General features: G+C 58.3%; 2 protein-coding genes across 2 annotated transcripts; one reads left to right on the top strand and one right to left on the bottom strand.

The window, feature by feature from the left end:
* Positions 1-632: 632 nt before the first annotated feature.
* Positions 633-8620, top strand: Cbx2 (chromobox 2). The gene is made up of 5 exons (XM_021639817.2): positions 633-758; positions 836-879; positions 1746-1811; positions 4124-4229; positions 5269-8620. The coding sequence occupies exons 1-5, from the start codon at positions 687-689 to the stop codon at positions 6541-6543; spliced, it is 1563 nt and encodes a 520-aa protein (XP_021495492.1). The 5' UTR covers positions 633-686; the 3' UTR covers positions 6544-8620.
* Positions 8621-15250: 6630 nt separating this feature from the next.
* On the bottom strand, positions 15251-18393 carry Cbx8 (chromobox 8). Its single transcript, XM_021639804.2, has 5 exons — positions 17569-18393; positions 17149-17192; positions 16896-16961; positions 16734-16800; positions 15251-16357 (listed from the first exon to the last, which is right to left on the bottom strand). Exons 1-5 carry the CDS (start codon positions 17635-17637, stop codon positions 15503-15505), a joined length of 1101 nt encoding a protein of 366 aa, XP_021495479.1. The 5' UTR covers positions 17638-18393; the 3' UTR covers positions 15251-15502.
* Positions 18394-18956: the final 563 nt, after the last annotated feature.

Below are 18956 nucleotides of genomic sequence, written 5' to 3'. Positions count from 1 at the left end.
TAGCGAGCTGTCGACGTCACACGCAGGTCTGCACACCGTCCCTCAGACCCACGTCATTGTCACCAAAATCGTGGGGAAAAAAAAACAAAACAAGTTGGTTGTGTCCCCACACGCGCACTAAAAGTCGGGGGAACTGGGTCCCATTTTCACAGCTCCTCACTAAGAATTCTTCCAGTGACCTGAATGTTTCCTCTACAACCTGAAGGAAGCCTGCAAGGGTCGGTTTTCCAGGTCCAGTATTTTCAGCCCAGTATTTTTTCCCGTCTTTTTGCACCTCTGACCCTGAAGCATAGGGGTGAAGCACAGAGGACCGGTGGGGAGCAGCGCCCCTCGCTGGTGGGGGCAGGAAGAGCCGCGTGCTCCCCGCTTCGCCGCCCTCGGCCCAAACAATGGCTTTCCGCAGGGACAAGCGATCCGAGAGACCGGACCCCAGGATCTCCGGAGCTCACGGCCTCCCCACTCCGCGCAAAGAGCGCCCAACCCTGTGGACCGGTCCCCGCCGCGGCTACCACGAACAATGCGCGCCCCGCCCCGCGCGCCCGGCCAGCCTATTGGCCGGGTCGCTACGGGTAGAGCAGCGCGGGCGACTGCGGCGCGCGTGCGCGGGGCGGGGCACGGCGGGGGCGGCGCTTTGTGTGCGGCTGTGAGCCCGGGTCTGCGGGGCGCGGGCCGCGGCGGGCGGCGGCATGGAGGAGCTGAGCAGCGTGGGCGAGCAGGTCTTCGCCGCCGAGTGCATTCTGAGCAAGCGGCTCCGCAAGGTGCGTGCGCCCCCGCCCGCTCCCCGCGTGCGCCCGGCGCTCCGCGCGGCTCACCGCCCGCTCTTATCTCCCCGCAGGGCAAGCTGGAGTACCTGGTCAAGTGGCGCGGCTGGTCCTCCAAGTGAGTCCCGGTGCGCGGCCGCCTTCCCGCGCGCGCCTCCCGGCCTGGGTGGGGACGGCGTGGGGACCCTGGCCTCGCAGGCCCCGGGCGGGAAGTTCGGTGCCTTGAGACCCTGAGGACGCCGGCCGACCGGCGATGCCCTTTGTTTACGAGCCCACAGGGAGCGGGCAGGGCGGCCTCCAGCCCCAGTCCCTCGGGCCCGGCCCGCCTCCGCTCCGCGCGCTTCTGGCGCTCATTTGTTGCATGCGCCCCCGCCCTGGAGCTGGCCGCGGCAGGCGCGGGACTCGGCCCCCTCCCTTTGCCCAAGTTACCCCGCTGTAACCTGAGCTTCCTACTGGTAGGAACCCCCCACCCCCCGCCCCGCGCTAGCTTTCTTCTTAATGAGGGAAGGGGACCCGGCCTTCTCCGGAAAGGGCTTCCTCTGTAGCTGCCCCGCCACCCTCCTTCCTGGACCCTATCCCCTCCCGACCACCACCCCCTCCCCATCCCCGGTGCCCTGCCCGCGCTCTCGGTAGTGTACACCACATTGTTCCGCCTGCGTCCCCCGGCTCCCCCTCCCCTACCTGCCTTCCCTTCCCTCCCTGGCTCCGGGCCAGGCTGGGGGATTCCCTCAGCAGCTTTGCTCTTTGTTGGGATTTGTTTTCCTCCCAGGCGCAGACTGTTGAGTCCCCTTGTGGCCTGCTGGGGCTCGGGGCTTGAGGTGGCAGTTTGCCTGTGGGTTTGCGGCTGTGACACTAACTTAAAGGGCTTCTGGGACCTCAGAGGACTGCCTCTGCGCAGCGCCCCACGCCCCCAGCAGGGCGGTGGGAGCTGTCCCGGCAGCCCACTTGGATGCAGCTCAGCAACCCTGCTCTTTGATTTTCCAGACACAACAGCTGGGAGCCGGAAGAGAACATCTTGGACCCCAGGCTGCTCCTAGCCTTCCAGAAAAAGTGAGAGCGTTAACAGCGTCCTGTGGGATGGGGGGGGGGGGGGGTTGGGTGGGATTGGCTGGTGACACAGAGGCTTGGAGCTGTGGGTGAGGAAGCCTATGGCAGAGCACTTTGAGCACTTTAACACTTCCCAGACAGCCAGGCTTTGGAAGTGAACCTTCATGCAAAGGTTCCAGTTTCTCTTGGCCTCTTCTGTGGAGTAACTTTTGGTCAGAACAAATAGCAGTTGAGGTTGCAAACTTGTCATAAGAAGTATCCCTGTTGCTACTCTGGCCCTGCCAGGGTGTGCCATAGTGCGGGGGGTGGGGGGGTGGGGGGAGGGGCGGAACCCCCAGTGCAGAGTGGTCCATGTGATGTTTTGCTCAGGCTGTGAGACAGTGCTGAGGTTGCAGGGTTTCTCTTGGGTTTGCTTCTGTGATTATAGTCGATGCTTCTGCTCTTGGGTGGGAGATAGTGTCCAGGAGATGTGTTGAGGGGTTGGGACAAGTGTTTCCCCATCATCCCAGTGCCGTGTGAGTGGCAGCACAGCTGGCTCTGACAGTAGACGCAGATGAATGGTTTGCTCATAAGCCTCCCCAGCTGGGGTCAATCTAGCAAGCTTGCTCTCTGCTGCCCAGCCTGTGCTTCTCACTGTGACTGGCCGTTTTGCAGAAGGGGTGGAGAGGGAGTGCTTGCGCTTGCTCAGATTCCTTTGGAAACAGATAGCCACATCTTCGCCTACTGTTAAATTTGTAGCTTGGTGCTCTAAACTCAGCGGAAGTGGCTTGGCACCTCCTGGGGCTGGTACGTTTCTCTGTGTTTGAGGTGGCATCCTTGGGCAGGTGCTGCCATACACACCTGCAGTCCCTGGTACTAGAGAAGATGACTTGACAGGGCATCATGCTGAGGCAGGGGGACATCCAGTGGGAGGCAGTGCATCTTTGACACAGCTTTTGGTTAGCTTCAACAAGAGCCAAAATATCCAAGATGACATCATGGGAACAGTTGGTTTGGCAACATGGGACAGAAGAAATCACCATGTTCTGCCTCTTCCCTGCCTCCAGAGACATGCTCTGGGCACTGGCAGCTGGCGTTTACCTCCTGGTCAGGGAGGAAGCACTGTGTGTAAGGGAGTCACAACACAGGATCGGTGTTGAACCCAGTAGAGCCGTGAGATGCCCTTGAACCTGAGGTGGGGAGTTGGGGGTGTTCCTGGAGGCCCAGTCCATTCCTTTATGAGGTCACCTTCCAGGACTCCAAGGAGATGGCGTTTGGTTCTTCTATGCTGTTTCGCGTCTCTCTGTCTGCTCCGGGGCGGGAAGGCATGCATGTGCTGTTGGCCTTGTGTGAGGGACAGCCTGTAGGAATTGTTCTCAAATTTTGGAAACATGTTTAATGATGGTTCTTATTTAATGTGCATTAGGGTTCTTGCCTGTATATATATCTGTGTGAGGGTGTCAGATCCCCAGGAACTGGAGTTACAGTTGGAGCTGCCATGTGGTTGCTGGGAATTGAACCCAGGTTCTCTGAAAGAGCAGCCAGTGCTCTTAATCACTGAGCCATGTCTCCAGCCCCTATTTCTCTGTTTTCACCTCATGGGTTCTGGGGCTCGAACTCCGGCTCAGCAGCATACACCTAGCAAACCATCTCACCCAGTCTCCGTCATCAGGAGTATTGCCCAGCTCAGCCCAGCAGTGTAGCCTGCAAGCTGAGCTTCCATCGAGGCTGGCACAGTGCTCTTGATTATGCGTCCTCAGCTCTGGGCTGCAGGAGAACAGGCTCTGAGGCCTGGCCGCTGCGAGCTTGCTAACTCTACTCCTTCCTTTAACGGCAGTGTTCTGGGGGTCGTTGAGGTCTGCAGGGAAAAGGTGTCCTAAGCAAGTTGGCTCTGAGAAGCCTGGCACACATAAGCCACATTGGAGTCCCCAGCCCCTGAGCCAGCAGAACGTACAAGGTTTTGCTGTGCCTAGGGCACACTGTCTTTGTGGGTTCTGTGCTTTGTAGGATGAGCGAGTCAGGCTGTTTTGGGGTATGAAGGCTAAGATTTCTGTGGAGTCTTCACTACAGGAAGTTTTCTTAGTGGAGAATGAGTAGCTTCCCAGCTTTGTTCCCTGGCTCCGGCTCCATTTTCACCAAATGCAAGTGAAGTGAGCTGGCTGCAGAGGCGGTGTGGACCGTGTGGACCGGCCCCTCAGCTGGCGTCCGGCTCACTGATCCGATGGGGCTTTGCTGCTGAACCCGATGATATCCCCCGGGAGCTGAGGGTGGAGGCTGAAGCCAGAGATGTGACTGCAGGCAGAGCTTCTCAAAGCTGATTGGTGCTGTGTCTCCAGGGAACATGAGAAGGAGGTTCAGAACCGGAAGGGGGGCAAGAGGCCCAGGGGCAGGCCGAGGAAACACACAGTCATGTCCTCCTGCAGCCGGCGCTCCAAGCTCAAGGTGAGTGGCCACTGGCTTTGTCCTGCCCTCTTTTGGCTCCTCACTCACCCTTGCTACTCTGGGCAGACTTTCTTCCGGGGAGCTGCTGAGATAGGTGGCCGTCTTTGCTGTTGCCCCTTCAGGCCTCTGCCAGTGGATAGCACCAGCAGGCAACAGAGTGCATACAGAGGCCCCTTCTTGGGGCCTCCTCAGGGGCTTCCTGTGTCAGCCTCAGCCCATTCTGCCCAGCAGGACAGCAGTAGCAAACTTGGTAGGTACGCGCAATTCCCTCTCACCTTGGAGATGCTCCCATCAGGGAAGACAGTAAGTGCCCAGATTTGTCTGGGGGTTGTAGACCAACAGGATAAGTTGGGCAAGCCCAGGATACTGGGCCAGGCAGAGCTACCAGACAAGCCAGGAAATAGGGGTAGAGGCAGAACTGCTGTGCTCGTGTCTTTTGGGGGTGTCCTGTTGACCCTCCTTGATGCATGATGACCGACAGGTAGCCTTTCACACACCAGGGGTTCCTTGGCAGCCTCCCTCCTGCTCTCCCCTCCCCCATGACAGTTCAGAGGCAGGCTAGGGAAGGGGTTCTGGCCTTAGGCTCAGGTGTGCCTTTGTTCATTGCTTGGGCTTCACTCCCTAGACCCTGGCTCCCCCATCTTCCCTCCTGGAAGGAGGATGTGAGCTGCAGAGGTCCTGCTGACTGAAGAGAAATTTTTATGGGTTGATGAAGCTGGGGGTCCTACTTGGGGAAATCTAGGTCCCTAGGGTTTGATAGGATCAGCCCCTGTCGGAACTAGAAGAATATTGGTGCCATCTCCATAAGGCTACCATGGGAGATGCCTGCCCCACAGGACAGGAGGACTGAAGAAGCAGAAGAGGCCCTTAGCACGAGGGATGACAAGGGAGAGAAACAGCAATAGGTTTACCTGTCATTCTGCTTACCACTGAGTGGGATTCCTCTGCTGGAAAAGCGAGCTTACTCCTTCCTGACAGCTGCTGTCTGGAGGGCCTCGGCACTGCTCAGGTAGAGGTTGATTCTCACTTGTCTCTTTAGGAACCAGATGCACCCTCCAAGTCCAAATCCAGCAGCTCCTCCTCTTCCTCCACATCCTCCTCCTCTTCGTCAGACGAAGAAGAAGATGACAGTGACCTGGACTCTAAGAGGGGTCCCCGGGGCCGTGAAACCCACCCAGTGCCTCAGAAGAAAGCCCAGATCCTGGTGGCCAAGCCAGAGCTGAAGGACCCCATTCGAAAGAAGCGGGGACGCAAGCCCCTGCCCCCAGAACAGAAGGCGGCCCGGAGACCCGTAGTAGGCCTGGCCAAGGTGCTAAAGACCAGCAGGAAGGACCTGGGGGCCTCTGCCAGCAAGTTGCCCCCTCCACTCAGTGCTCCTGTGGCAGGCCTGGCCGCCCTGAAAGCCCACACCAAAGAGGCCTGTGGTGGCTCCAGCACTATGGCAACCCCGGAGAACCTGGCCAGTCTGATGAAAGGCATGGCCGGGAGCCCCAACCGTGGCAGCATCAGCTGGCAGAGCTCTATCGTACACTACATGAACCGCATGAGCCAAAGTCAGGCTCAGAGTGCCAGCCGACTGGCACTCAAGGCCCAGGCCGCCAACAAGTGCGGCCTCGGACTGGACCTAAAAGTGAGGACGCAGAAAGGGGAGCTAGGGGTAAGCCTTCCAAGCAAGGTCCCGAAGGCCCCTGGCAGTGGGGCTGCAGAGCAGCAGAAAGGAAGTGGTTCAGGGGGCCTGGGTTCCCAGCTGGCACCCACTCAGGAGCTGAGCCTTCAGGTCCTGGACTTGCAGGGCGTCAAGAACGGCGTGCCTGGTGTGGGCCTGCTAGCTCGCCATACCGCAGCCACCAAGGCTGGGTCTGCTACCAGCCCCGCAGCAGGCAAAGGTCACGGGGGTGGCCCCACAGGAGTAAACGTGACCGGCACACCCACAGACACCAACAAAGGCGAGAAGCTGGCCTCCAAGGTGACAGCTCTCCCAGCCCCTCCTGTCAAGAGGGACAGTGTTAAGTCTGTGGCCACCTCCAGTGGGCAGGAGGGCCACGCAGTCCCAGGAGAGGGCCGCAAGGCACCCGCGCTGTCCGAGATGAGCACGGGTGAGGAGAATAGTAGTTCTGACTCGGACCCTGACTCGTCCTCACTCCCCAGTGCTGGGAAGAACCTCTCGGTATCTATCCAGACCAGCCAGGACTGGAAACCTACCCGCAGCCTCATCGAGCATGTCTTTGTCACAGATGTCACGGCCAACCTCATCACTGTCACAGTGAAAGAATCTCCCACCAGCGTGGGGTTCTTCAACTTGAGGCACTACTGAGACCGTTTCCCAAGTCAGACTTGCCTTCTGGTCTCTGGGTTTTCTTTGACAAAGCCTGACCCAGGGGCCAGCTCTGACCTGTCCTAAGACATAGGGCTGGGAACTGGCTTCCTGGTGATTCTACCTCTCTGGGCCTCCGCTTTACTCTGTGCCCTGTCACCTGGGGCAAGCTGGGTGGCTGCTGGCTCAAGGCTGCCTGCTTGGACAAAGCATTCTCAGCCGTGTCCCTTCTTGACCTAGTGTGACCCTCCCTTCTTTTATTAGCCCAACTACTGTCAGGTGGGGGGAGGGGGCAGGCAGGACCTTCTCTGCAGTCCAGCAGGGGCAGGACTTTTGGTGAGGCAGGATTCTGTCTTTGGCAGGTGAGGCTGTGGCCTCATTATAAAAGCATAATTAGTTGAGTTGGGCTCGGGAACCCTGCAGAATTCCGCGGAACCCTGTGAAGCTTGCCAGTGTCTGTCCCTGGTGCCATGCAATCTCCCGCCTTAGCTTAGTCCAGGGTTTGGAGTCCCAGCACTCGGTAGTGTCTGGGTGCTACTGCATTTGTGAACGGAGACCCGTGCTGCCCCCTTTCCTGCAAGCAGGCCTGAGCCCCAGTGAGAAGTGACCCTGTTCCCTCTGGATCCAGACCCACACCCCTGCTGTGGCCCACTACAGTGCACCCCAGTTCTGAGGGCTGCTGCTGCTGGGCTTAGGGAAGGAGTAGACACTAGAAACCCGGAGAAGGCCCAGGTCGGAGCCCTGGGCAGGTGGTCTTCCCCCGCTGGTGGGAGTCTTCTTGCTAAGGCCCGGTAAGTCGCCCTGGTAGTGGGGAAGCAGCTGTTTCATACAGGCCTGCCCCTCTGCTGCCCGTTCAGACTGGGCATCTCTGGACAAATGTGCAAGCATTTTCTGCAGGTGCTCCTGGTGCAGAGCCTGTTAAGTAGGCTGTTCTTGGGTGTCTTTCCCTGACAATCCTCTCCCATGCTTGGGAGCTTGTGTTTCCTTTGTAGCTAAGAAGCAATATCCCAGTGCCATTCATTCATGCAGTAGGGCCGTGTAGCAGCCCTCCTCGCAAGGGACCCTAGAATTCCTCCCCCATCTCAGGAGATGACTTTAGTTCGGAGCCCCTTTCTAGATGCCTTTTCCCCGTCCCCCACCCCAGCTAGCCATCTTGAAACTACCTTGTCAGATTGCTGGCCAATGTCAGGGTTTTCTGTCCTAGGATATCACTGTGGGGCCGTGACAATCTGGTCAGTGAGTCTGTGATGCCAAAAAGTGGAGGTATGAAACCCTCGTTTGTACTTCTGCCACTGACTGATAAGCTGGCAGGTGTAGGCCCTTCACTCTAGTTACCTTGAAGGGAAGAAGCGTTCCCCCTTCCACCACCAGCCCAGGCGGTGGGCCATGGTGTCTGGGACCTGCGACACCTTCAGAGTACACAACCCACCAGTAGCTCACTCCACACGCCAAATAAGAGATGGTCTTTGTGTAACCAAACCGACCTCAACACTGTGCCTTTGGGGACAGACCTGTATCCATGGCTCCTGAGAGATGCCTGCAATGTGCAGCCTCTAGACTGGGCACCAAGGGGCTGTGTTACTGGCAGCAGGAGCTGCTGCTGGAAAGAATTCAGGGCCAGGAAGTGGGTAGCGGGGGGGGGGGGGTGCCTGTTCGCCTCTTCCTGTCCTTAGCCAGGGTCCTTTGCTGCCTCACCCAACGTTTGCAGCTTCTTTGTGCCAGACACTGCCTTACTGGCACCTCCGTGTCTCTGGGGAGGGGGGTGTTCCAGGAGCCTTTGGAGAAATGACCAGATTTGGGGAATCTGGGTTGACTGGCCTCGTTCCCTGCTGCTGGGTCTCTAAACCCCGATTTGGTGCCTTTTATTACCAGTTATGTCAGTCCCAAAGTTGAAATCTACAAATACCTTTCTCCCAGCCACTTTGCCTTGTGTATTTTTCCTGGTGCTGTGACCCCAGTGGTCTATGTTACAAAGCATATGTGTGTAAGCGTGCCAGCATGAGAGCCCCACTGGAGAGGCACACCACATGAGTTCTCATGTTTACCAATAAATAAAGTAGTCTGCTTTTGTTTTTTATTTGCTACTGCCTATGCCTGCCCCAAACCCAGTGTGTGTGTGTGTAGGTGTGTGTAGCTAGTCATCTGTCAAGACTCATTTCTCTTCCTAAGGATCCCAGGTGTTCTGTGGCACATTTCCATGCCAAGTGGGTGTCTTAATGCTATCTAGTCTTTTCAACCTAGGCTTAGTCTAGCCTAGGCTGGTGCTTTGAACTTGTGGCAGGCTTGCCTTCGCCTTCCTGATATTAAGATTATTGGCCCCTTTTATCTGCTTCAGCACCTGGTCGGAAGAGTGGCCTGCCAGTCCTTTTCCTCAGAAGTATTGGCTTTGGGAAAAAAAGAAACTTTTGGTACTAAAAAGTATTCTTGTTTGAGTATGTTCCAAATCCTGTCCTTGATTAGCAAGCTCTAGTCCCAAGGTTTCATCAAGAAGGAAACGCTGAACTTTGAGCCAGTGTTGTCTTGGCTTCTCTTGCCTTTATATGCCCCCTTAAGCTGGAGCTGTTGGCTTTCATAGCGACTAACCAAAGGTGGGTGTGACACCATGCTGGAGAAGCCGAACAGAGCAGCTTTCGAGGAAATGCCTCCCTCAGGGAGCCCCTGACGTCAGGGAGGGTTTGGAGCAAGGCAGGATGGTGCCCTATAGCCAGAGGCAGCTCACAATTCCAGAGGTTTGTAGTGACACTAGCCTAGATTAGAGGGCCTTTAGACTGATGTTAATTTATTTTGCAGGGGAAAGACAGTAAATGATGTAGGAAGATTGTTGTCTGTTTGTTACTCTTAGAATCAGTAAATACATTTTTAAACTTTTGGCCTGGTGTGCACTGTAGGTGATACATGTAAACAAAGTCTTGGCTTCCCTGTCACGAGGCACACCCATCTGGACATGAGCATAGCTGTAGCACTGGAGGGAAAAAAAAAAAAACATTGGAAATACATTAGCCACTCAGAGATGGACAAAAAGAAACCTTTGCAAAGAAGGAACATGGCTTTAAGAGCAAACACGCCTGTGATGAATGGGAAGCGAGGGGAGTATGGAGACCGTTGTCCCTTGGTGAAGGAACTACCAGCATCTTGCAAACACAGATCAAGAGTGCCACAGCCACACAAAGCAGTCTACCATGCAAAAGTCCACCTTCCCAGGATACCCAAGGAGCTATGTTTGGAAAAGCCTGGCTTATTGGCAAAGATTATATATTCATACATTTGCAATATATATATATATATCTGAATATGTGTGACCAAAAGAAAAAACAACACTAACATTACTGTGCAAGCAGAATGTTACAGGCCTACAGGGAGCTTCCCACACAGACGGGCATAAAAGCAAAGCAGCACCTTTACCTCCACGGTACCCACTCATGCCATGTTGGGAAGCTACGGAGGGGCACCGAGAGCCAGGGCTGCCTCGGCTCTGACCACAGCTGAGGAGAAACGGAAGATGCATGCGCTTGGACCTTCCTTCCCTAGTCCAAGACTTGCGTTCCTCGCTTTGGCACTAATTTATTCAGAAATTTCCTTTGTCCTCCCAGGAGGATGGAGTTCCAGGGAAGATGGGCACAACCCTGGCAGAAGGGCCGGTTGGGACTGAAGGTCAGGTCACCGGGAAGGGGTCAACACTCCAGAGAGAAACACAAACCCTGCTGGAGACGGGCCCTCATGTGTGAAGCCTGACTTTTTAAAGTTATCTATCTTTATTTCCTGTGTGTTGACGTTCTTCTGACGTTCTTCCTGCGGTGCTCTGCCTGACGGTGTTGAACCGCCTGGAACTGGAGATACAGATGGTTTTGATCTGTGTGTGGTTGCTGGGAACTGAACCTGGGTCTTCAATCGCTGAGCCGTCTGTCTCTCCAGCCCTCATTTCTTCTTCTTTTTTTAATATTTTTATGTGTGAGTGATCTGTTTTCACACACCTAGAAGAAGGGATCAGATCCCATTATGGATGGTTGTGAGCCACCATGTGGTTTCTGGGAATTGAACTCAGGACCTCTGGAAGAACTGCCAGTGCTCTTAACCACTCAGCCATCTCTCCAGCCCCCCTCATTTCTTGATTCCTGCAAAACAGCCTGCTGGCAATTTGATTTCTCTTTTGTTGTCTTTAGTGCCTGTTTTCGTTTGTTCAACTGTTTGCTTTTTTTTTTTTTTTTTTTTTTTGAGAAGGTGGTAAGGGGCAGTTGGATCCCAGACCTCCTGCCCTAGGGGAACAAGCCGGCAGGAGCAGGTGCCGGCTCTGTTGGCCAGGGAGGCTCTCTGAAAACCTACGTCTACACAGGCAAGATCTTCAGACCAGAGTTGGGCAGGGGCGGGGTGGGGGAGTTGGGGGGGTGGGGGAGGCTGGCCTACATTGATGTTCATTAATTTCTGTGCTGCTGGTTTGATCAGCCCATCAATCCTCCTCCATTCTAGAAAAGGCACCACTGGAACCAAATGGAGGGTACCCAGGATGATCGGTGGCCACTGGCCACCACCTTCCTCTCTCCATCCGGTGTGGGTCGAGGCTGATTCTCAAAGACACAGAGATGATGCCTGGCGAAGCGGGGGGGGGGGGGGGGGGGGGAGGAAATGAGGCTTTTCTTTGCTTCTAGCGTAAGCGAAGGGGGGAGGGGAGGCTCTTGGGACTGGCGCGCAGGCGTCGCCTGTAGAGGGCGCGCGCTTCCTACGAAGTTCGGTCCCGGGACTTTGAAGGACGGTGGGGAGGAGGGTGGTGTCCTCCGCAGCCTCAGGCGGTCCGGAACTCAGATGCGCCGTCTACACCCCGCTGCTCGAAGCAGCCCCGAGTGGACTCGGTCTCTGGCCGAGGAACGAAAGCCCAGGCCTCAACCTACTGGCTTCTCACCGCTGTCAGCCAATTTTCCATCCTTGATGGCACCGAGACCCTTCTGGCTCCCACTCGCGCCCACCTTGGGCTCCCGCTGTATCCGAGCCTCCTCTGGCCTGGAGGACTTTTGGGGGACAAGAGGAAAGCGTGGATGCACCCACCGAGAGCCGAGGCAGGCTTGTGTACCCCTGGCGTCCGAGGCGCAGCACCGGGCCTCCACCAGAGCCCCGCGCCGCGAGCGTCAGAGTCAGGAAAAACGGCTCTTCGCAGAGCCACAAGTATTCCATTCAAGCAGTGTTTGTGTTGGGCCAGGCTCAGCTCCCGCGGGGCTCGAGCAGCCCTGCCAATGGGGACGGAGGGAAATCCGCCTGCGCGTAGGCGGCGCGGGGCTAGGGGTCCCCACACCGCTCTGGTCTTTGCTCTCCGGGAGAATCTGCCCAGAAAATTTGCCAAGGGAGCTCTGAGCCCAAGCTAAAGTTAGCAAAGAAGCGGAACTCCCTCAGGGTCAGCGCGGGCCTCCTCCCTACGCGCCCGAGTGATGACAGCGGGTGTCAGGGGACGGGGCTGGCGTCTTCTAGCGCTGACTACTGAAGCCACCAGGCCCAGACACCCCATTGCCAGCTCTGATGGCCATCGCCCTCCAGAGGACCCAGCAAAGAGTCCACCCGGCCCAGACACCTAGAGGTGGCCAAAAAAAAAAAAAAAAAATAGACCTTGGACCTCTTGGAGACCCTAATGGACAGACTCAGCGCCTGAGGAGCACTCAGTGACCCGCTGCCACACCTCGGACCTCAGGCGTAGACCCAGGCCCTCCCACACAGGTCACTGAGCTGGAGGTGGGGAGGGCTGTGCCAACGGCCTGGCCACTGGCAAAAGATGTGACCCTCCCCTCGGGACCTGCGAGAGTTCCCGCAAGCTGCGGCTTCTTCGCGAGGCAGCAGCGACGGGTGCCGGGAACGTGGGGCGGAGCCGGCTTGAGGGTGAGGTCCGCCTGGGGAGGCCTGCGCGAGGGTCGCCTCCGCAGCCTCACGACCCCGCCCCCGCTGAGAAGTCCGCAGCCCGGAGCCTGGGGACACCCACCAGCAGCGCCCTGCGCTCCGCTCCCCCTCCACGGCCCCTCGTCCAGCCTTGGGGCATCTACCCGAGAGAACCCAGGGGCCAGGACGCCGCTGTAGGGACTGGGGGCGGGAGCTCGGGGCTGAGGGTTCACTAATCACATCAGCGCGCTCGGCGCCGGCTCCGAGCAGCCAGTTGCCTAGCAATACCCGCGAATTCAATTCCTCAATCAATAGATGGAGGCTCGGCATTTCGGGGAGCGCTGGCGAGCCTGGGGGGGTCTGGGGCACAGGTCCTGTGACAGCACAGGGGAGAGCTGTGGGCTGTGGACGTCTGGCATGGAAGGGGGTGTGCGTGGTGCTAGGGAGAACCCTCCCTCAGAAGGAGTAAAGCACAGGGGTCATGCCTATCACCTCAGGAGCCTTCAGACTCTGCCTGGATCCCACGGACGATCAGAAGTCGGGAAGAAGGCTAAGGCTCCCGGGGCAGGCGAGGACAGTCGGGACTCACTCCCCCTCCACCCACCTCACTGCCACAGAAAGTTTTCCTAACTGGGAAAGGGCCTTTGCCTGGAGTCCAGCCCTTTCTGAGAGTAAGGAGCAAAGGTAAGGGGAACCCAACGGGTGGTGAGGGAGACAAGCACCCTGCCCTTCCGGGCGCCTCCTCTCTGTCCTGGGAAATAAAGAAATGAAATAATGAAACCAAGTCACGTGTCTATTTACAAAGTATATATTTAAACACATAAAAAGTGATACTGGATACAGACACATTCACAACCCAAGAAGAGAGGTACCGAGGTTTCACTCTTGAGCTGAGGCGGAAATCAACTGGAGATTTGTACATATCTGAGAATTCACAAACCCAACACACACGCCCGTCTGCAGTTACAGACGCTGGGCCGGCCACATGGCCCCAGACCCCCAACCCACCCCCCAGGTCAGCCTCTCAAGAGCGAGGACACACATACACACACACAACGGCCACGGACAGATGGGAGAGGGGCGGTGAGGCCAGAACCAGGAAGGCTAGCGGGAAGGGAGGTGCGATCGAGGAAGGAGAGAAGAGAAAGGAAGTCGACCGGAGGGGGACTCCCGTCCCACAGTTTCCTCGTCCACTTGGTCACAGACGAACCAGTCAAAGCAGGTTCATCTGAAAATAGGGCCGACATCTAGACAGACACACGGTCAACAGCGCTTCTTTATACAAAGTCGAAAATACCAGTTTTACAAATATGAGCAGATAAAAATCCCCACCTCAGGGGCTTCGCTTTAGACGCAGTTTGATTTTCAAAAACAAAAACACGCAGAATACACTGTTTTCCTCCCTCTCTTTAAAGGTTTTTTAAAAAAAAGTCTGGAGGGAAGAGGGACCGAGAGGTTGGAGCCGCCAGGGGAGCAGGAGTGCAGTGCGGAGGGCCGAGGCTGGGGTCCCTCTCAGTCCCTCCCCGTTGCCGAGCTCCCCTAGCCCAGTCCAGAGCCCCCACAGTCTGTGCTTCTCCCCGAGCAAGGCCTGAGCCCCTCCCTCCAAAAGCCCTGGAAGTTAGATCTCTGCTGGCCCTTTAAGGGCAGGGAGGGCGGAGAGGCCGAAAGATATCCTGCAGGAAGGGGCGACCTAAGCTGGGGGACAGATTTGTGCTTTTGAGTCTGGGCTGCGCGGCCGGCCAGGTCGGGCGTGGACAGGGACCAGGGCGCAGAGGGTGGCCGGGCACCCGCCGTCCTGCCGGCCGCTCCCGCCCCACCTCGCGCTCCCCCGCCCCCTTCCGCAGAGTCTGGACGTGAAGTGGAGTTCACGTAGCGAGCACTCCGGAGAATCGAAAAGGACTATAAATTACAGCTTTTGCTTTTAAGAAAGGGGGAAGGGGGGAAGAAGCTAAAGTTCTACTGTGCATTCTTCGATGAAAACCCCGCCAAGTCCCTTCGGCCCCGAGCCCCACCCCACCAAGTTCACTGGAGCTTCGACCCCCGCGCCCAGCCTGACCTGCGCGCAGCCCGCAGCCGGGCCCGCGGGTGGCCTGACGGTGCTCGTCCCTCCGCAAGCAGGGCCCACCCTCCCCCGGAGAGCCAGGCTTGTCTGAGTCTTCCTGGGAGGTGGGGCTGCCCTGTCTTCTGGCGGAGCTAGAGGACGCGCAAAGGAAAAGTCCACCCTGTCTGGCGCTCTGGGCACTGACACGCAATCCTCCCAATTTATCCTGGCATTTCGGGAATGTAAACAAATTCGCTGGATTTCTTGTCTCTCTGCAAAGTAAGGGAAGGAATGGAGGGGACGGGAAGGTTTTTGTCCACGACACAGACACACAATCCTCGTGTAGGGCGCGCACACCTCGATAAAGTGCGTCTCTTGGTGTGGTTCTTCGAGAACTGCGCCCCACTCGCTCTCGATTTTTTTCACCTTTAGCAACACGCGTGAAAAAGTTATTCGAGTTAATACTCCCCCCCCCCCCATAAGACCTCTTAATCTAAAAAAAGAAAGAAAACAGAAAAAAGAAAACTGCTCTGACCCCACCCCCTTTTTCTGATTGGGAAGCCAACCTTTTGTTGGCCTAGGTGGCCAATAGGAAGGAGAGCAAAAATCCTGCCTCGGTGCCAGGAGTCTGGCACTGGGAATCCGGCATAGAGGGAGGAGGTGGGCGGCTGAGTCCAGCCTCCAGAATCCCAGCGCCCAGGCCCCCAACTTTCCTAGTCCGCTGTGGGACAGGGCCCCTCCTGTACCAGCTCAGTCTGTCTGCCCTTCCAAACCACAATCTCTCTCTCTCTTCCCTTGTTTAAATAAAAGAACTTCAAGAGTTGAAATATATATATTTAGATATTTTTCTTAAATAACATATTTACATCTAATAGAAAATAGAACTCTAGAGATAATTTTCCAACCAGAACTGAGGAAGGAGGATGAAAGGGACCGCGGGGGTGGGGGGTGAGGGTAAGGACGGGGTCAGTCAGAAGGCCACAGCCTCCCAGGAATAAAAAGCACTAAGCCACATTTGAGCTCACTCTCGCCTGCTCTGGTCCTGGCCTCCCCACCCTCAGCAATTCATCTCTTTTCCTTAAAGAAGCCTTGGTCCGTGTTGCTCTCCTTAATGGTAACGGTCAAAAAGTTTGAGGTCACGTCTGTGACAACCACCTTCTCCAGGTTGGTCAGAGAGGGGCTCCAGGACTCTTCCTCTGGGTCCCCCAGGATTCTGGCCACTGGAATTCTGGCGATGAGGGAGGGCCGTCCCCCTTGGGCCCCCATGTCCCGATACAGGCTTCCCACTGAGCCTGGGGTGCCTGAACTATGTCGGACCCTGGGGCCACCAGGATCCAGGGCACCTTGACCTTTGGCCTCCAAGAAAGCGGCCCTGTGCTTTATCACCCTGGCTGGAAAGGTGTCCACGGCCAACTTGCCCGAGGCCTCTGCTGAGCTAGGGCTGGTCACTCCGTACTGAACCAGGTCTGAGTCCTGTCTTCGAGCAAGCTGGATCACGCTGTGGCCAGCTGGGAACTTTCCTGTCCCAGGAGGGGTGTCATCCAGCTTCCTGCTTTTGAGGTATTCTCCTAGGCCATCGCTAGGCTCCCCCAAGGGTCTCTGGGAAGGGTCTAGGAGCTCTTTCCGGGGCTTGGGTCCTCGCTTCTTGGAGCTGTCTCCTGGTGAGCTGGGCTTGTCCTCCACACGGCTGGCACCCCTGTCCCGTTCTCGCTCTCGGTCCCGGTCCCTGTCCCGAGGTGGGTCGACCCTGCATGTGCTGCTGCTGCTCCCTGGTGGGGACAGAGCCGTGTTCCTAAGGCCCTCCCTGGCCCTGGAAGTAGATGCCAAATCCTGGGGCGAGCGGCCTGGGTAAGGGATCCGGATGCCTCTGGCAGAGTCACTTCTGAATTCATAGGTTTTGGCCTTTGCCTTGGCCTGGGCCTGCAGAAGGAAGGCGTGAGAAGGAAGCAGAGCCCTCCCCCCACCATGTCCTCCAGCCTTGACCACTCAACTTTTGTAGGAAATCCAAATGGGGGGGCCCTCGATGGGAGTAGCCTAGGGGAGGGACAAGAGGATTTCTCTGGAAGCAGCCAACTGCGACCAACACACATCGTGTGCTCCACTCTAGGTCTACTTGGAGTGGCCGAGGGAAAATAAAGGCCTTCTGGTATGGCCAAGTCCCACCTCTAGAGGCCTGCGGTGCTGCCATCAGAAGACCTCCAGATCACAATAAGCATAAAGTATGGACACCACTGGTCTGTCAGCCCTCCAGGTCCCCTCTGAATGTCACACCCCACCACTGGGGACCCCAACACACCTTGAGAAGGAAGGTTTTAGGCTTGGGTCCTCTCTTTTTGGGGCCATAGAGCTCCATCTCCCGCTCCCTAAAGAAAGAAAAGAGACAGAAGGGGGTGTGTCCTGGCTGCACTGTAGTCAGCCTGTATGGGTTCCAGTGAGGTGCTGGGCCAAGGGTCTGTACCTTTCCTCAAAGGCTGCAAGCAGGCGAGCATCCAGGATATTTTCTTCCGGCTCCCAAGTGCTGTACCTAAAGGAAATCAGGAAGAATCAGCATCAGTCTCTGGAGCAAAGAGAGAGAGAAGAGGGAGCGAGGGCGTGTATGTGTGTAACTTTTCCGGCTGCCTTGTGTTGTGTTTCAATGTAAAGGGGAAAAGAGGAAGAAAGAACACTCCTCAATATCAGTGTGGGGTTGCGATTGCATATAGCCTACTTACTTCTGCGACCAGCCCTTCCATTTCACGAGATATTCCATGCGTCCCTGCGGGTGCAAAAGGAAAAATATGTGTGTGTGTGCGTGGGGCGGAATGCATGACGAGGACACAAGAAATACACGCGAAAATGCATGCATCCAATGAATGCTCCAAACACTACCGCCAAAGGCACCAACCCGCTGCAGCACCCTACAGAAACGCTGCACAAAGTGCATGCACCCGCATTCATCCCCCACCCCGCCCCCTATCCATGCAATCTGTGCACCGCTGCAAGTCTAAGGAGAGCGCAGGGGCTGAGCCGCCACCGCCGCGGCCGCTGATGGGACCTGGGGGAAGGGAGGCTGGGCTGCAGCAGGGGGAGGGAGCCCGGGCCCTGGCGAGGGAGGGCCCGCCGCGCCGCCGCCCGCCGTCCCCTTCACCTACTTTGCGAATGCGCCGCTTCAGGAGGGCTTCGGCCGCGAACACCCGCTCCCCCACCGCCGAGAGCTCCATGTTGACTCGCCGCTTCCCCCCTCGGCCGCTTCCAGGAGCAGAAAAGCAGCAGCCAGCCCTCGACAGCCCATAATACTCTCCCGCTGACGTCAGTTCTCCTCCCTCCCCGCGCGCTCTCCCTTCCTCCACCCCCGCCCGGCGCTTCCTCCCGCCCCACGTGTTGCTAACGACGTTGCTAAAGCCAGGCGGCCGAGGCCCGTTCTGCGGGCGCTGATTGGACCGGCGCCCAGCCACGCCCCTCTCCCCTTCTCCCCCGCGTTGCTACGTGACCCGCGTTCCAATCGCCAGGGGGCGGAGTCTCCGGCCACTCCAGAGACCCAGAGGGAGGGAGGGGTTGCCGTCAGCGGAAGTGACGCGGGCGGGGCGGGCCCAGCCGCTGTCAGTCTGCGCCGCTGGCCAGGGGGGCCGCGGCCCTGGGCTCCGGCCCCCGCCCCCCTGCCGGGCTGCCCAGCGGTTGCCCGGGTGCAAGGCGTGTCTTCGCCCAGCTCTCTGGGCTCCCCGCGTGGGTGCCAGGGAGGCGTCGCTCCTGCATAACCGGGCCCGCCCCCTCCCGTCCCTGCCAGGGCTGGCGCCCTCCGCATCGCCCTCCGCCCTTGCAGCACAATGCACAGGTGCTGGGGCGCAGCGGGCCGCGCCCGAACCCCCAGACCTGCGGAGCGCTGGCGCCGAACCCGCTAATCGCCTGACCCCTCCCTTGCGGCCGCGCGCCCTCGGTCTCCATGGCAACGCCCCCTCCCTCCTCCGCCAGTCCCATCCCGCTACAAATCAATGTGCCGCCGGCTCCTGGTCTCCGGTCGCCCAGCGCTGCCCGCGCCCACCCTCCGGACCCTGCGGGCCGGGCTGGCGTGGACGCTCCTCCGAGCTCAGGGCCCCCGGCGGGCCACCGCAGGCCGGCGTTCAGCGCCCGAGCCCGCCCCGAGCGGGAGCCCGCGGGAGAGGTCGCCTGGCTCCTCCTCCCACCCCCATTGTTCCCGAGGTCGCCGCCACCTGCCCCCGCTCCCGCCGGGGGCCCGGCCTGCGCCTCCCGCCCTGTGCGCCGGCCGGGGCGGGGTCGGGGCGCCGGCGGCCGTCGGGGCGGAGCCCCGAGCCTGCCCGCTCGCGGGGAGCGGCCGCCGGCCCGCCCGCCCCAGGTCTGGGTGCCGAGCCGGGCACTTCCCGTCTCGCGCTCCTTTCGACGTGCGCGGACGACACCTGGTGCGCGGCGGCCCGGCGGAGGGTGCGCCCCCGCGGGGGGACGGGGCGCCCAGGGGCGGGGGCGCGCAGGGGCGCCGCGTCCTTACTCGGCGCGCGCTCGCCCGCCGACCCTGCGCTCCCGGCCT

Source organism: Meriones unguiculatus, chromosome 7 (assembly GCF_030254825.1).
Source record: "Meriones unguiculatus strain TT.TT164.6M chromosome 7, Bangor_MerUng_6.1, whole genome shotgun sequence".
Taxonomy (NCBI): Eukaryota; Metazoa; Chordata; class Mammalia; order Rodentia; family Muridae; genus Meriones; species Meriones unguiculatus.
Note: the sequence above shows the minus strand (reverse complement) of the source record. Positions and strands in the feature narration are given on the sequence as shown.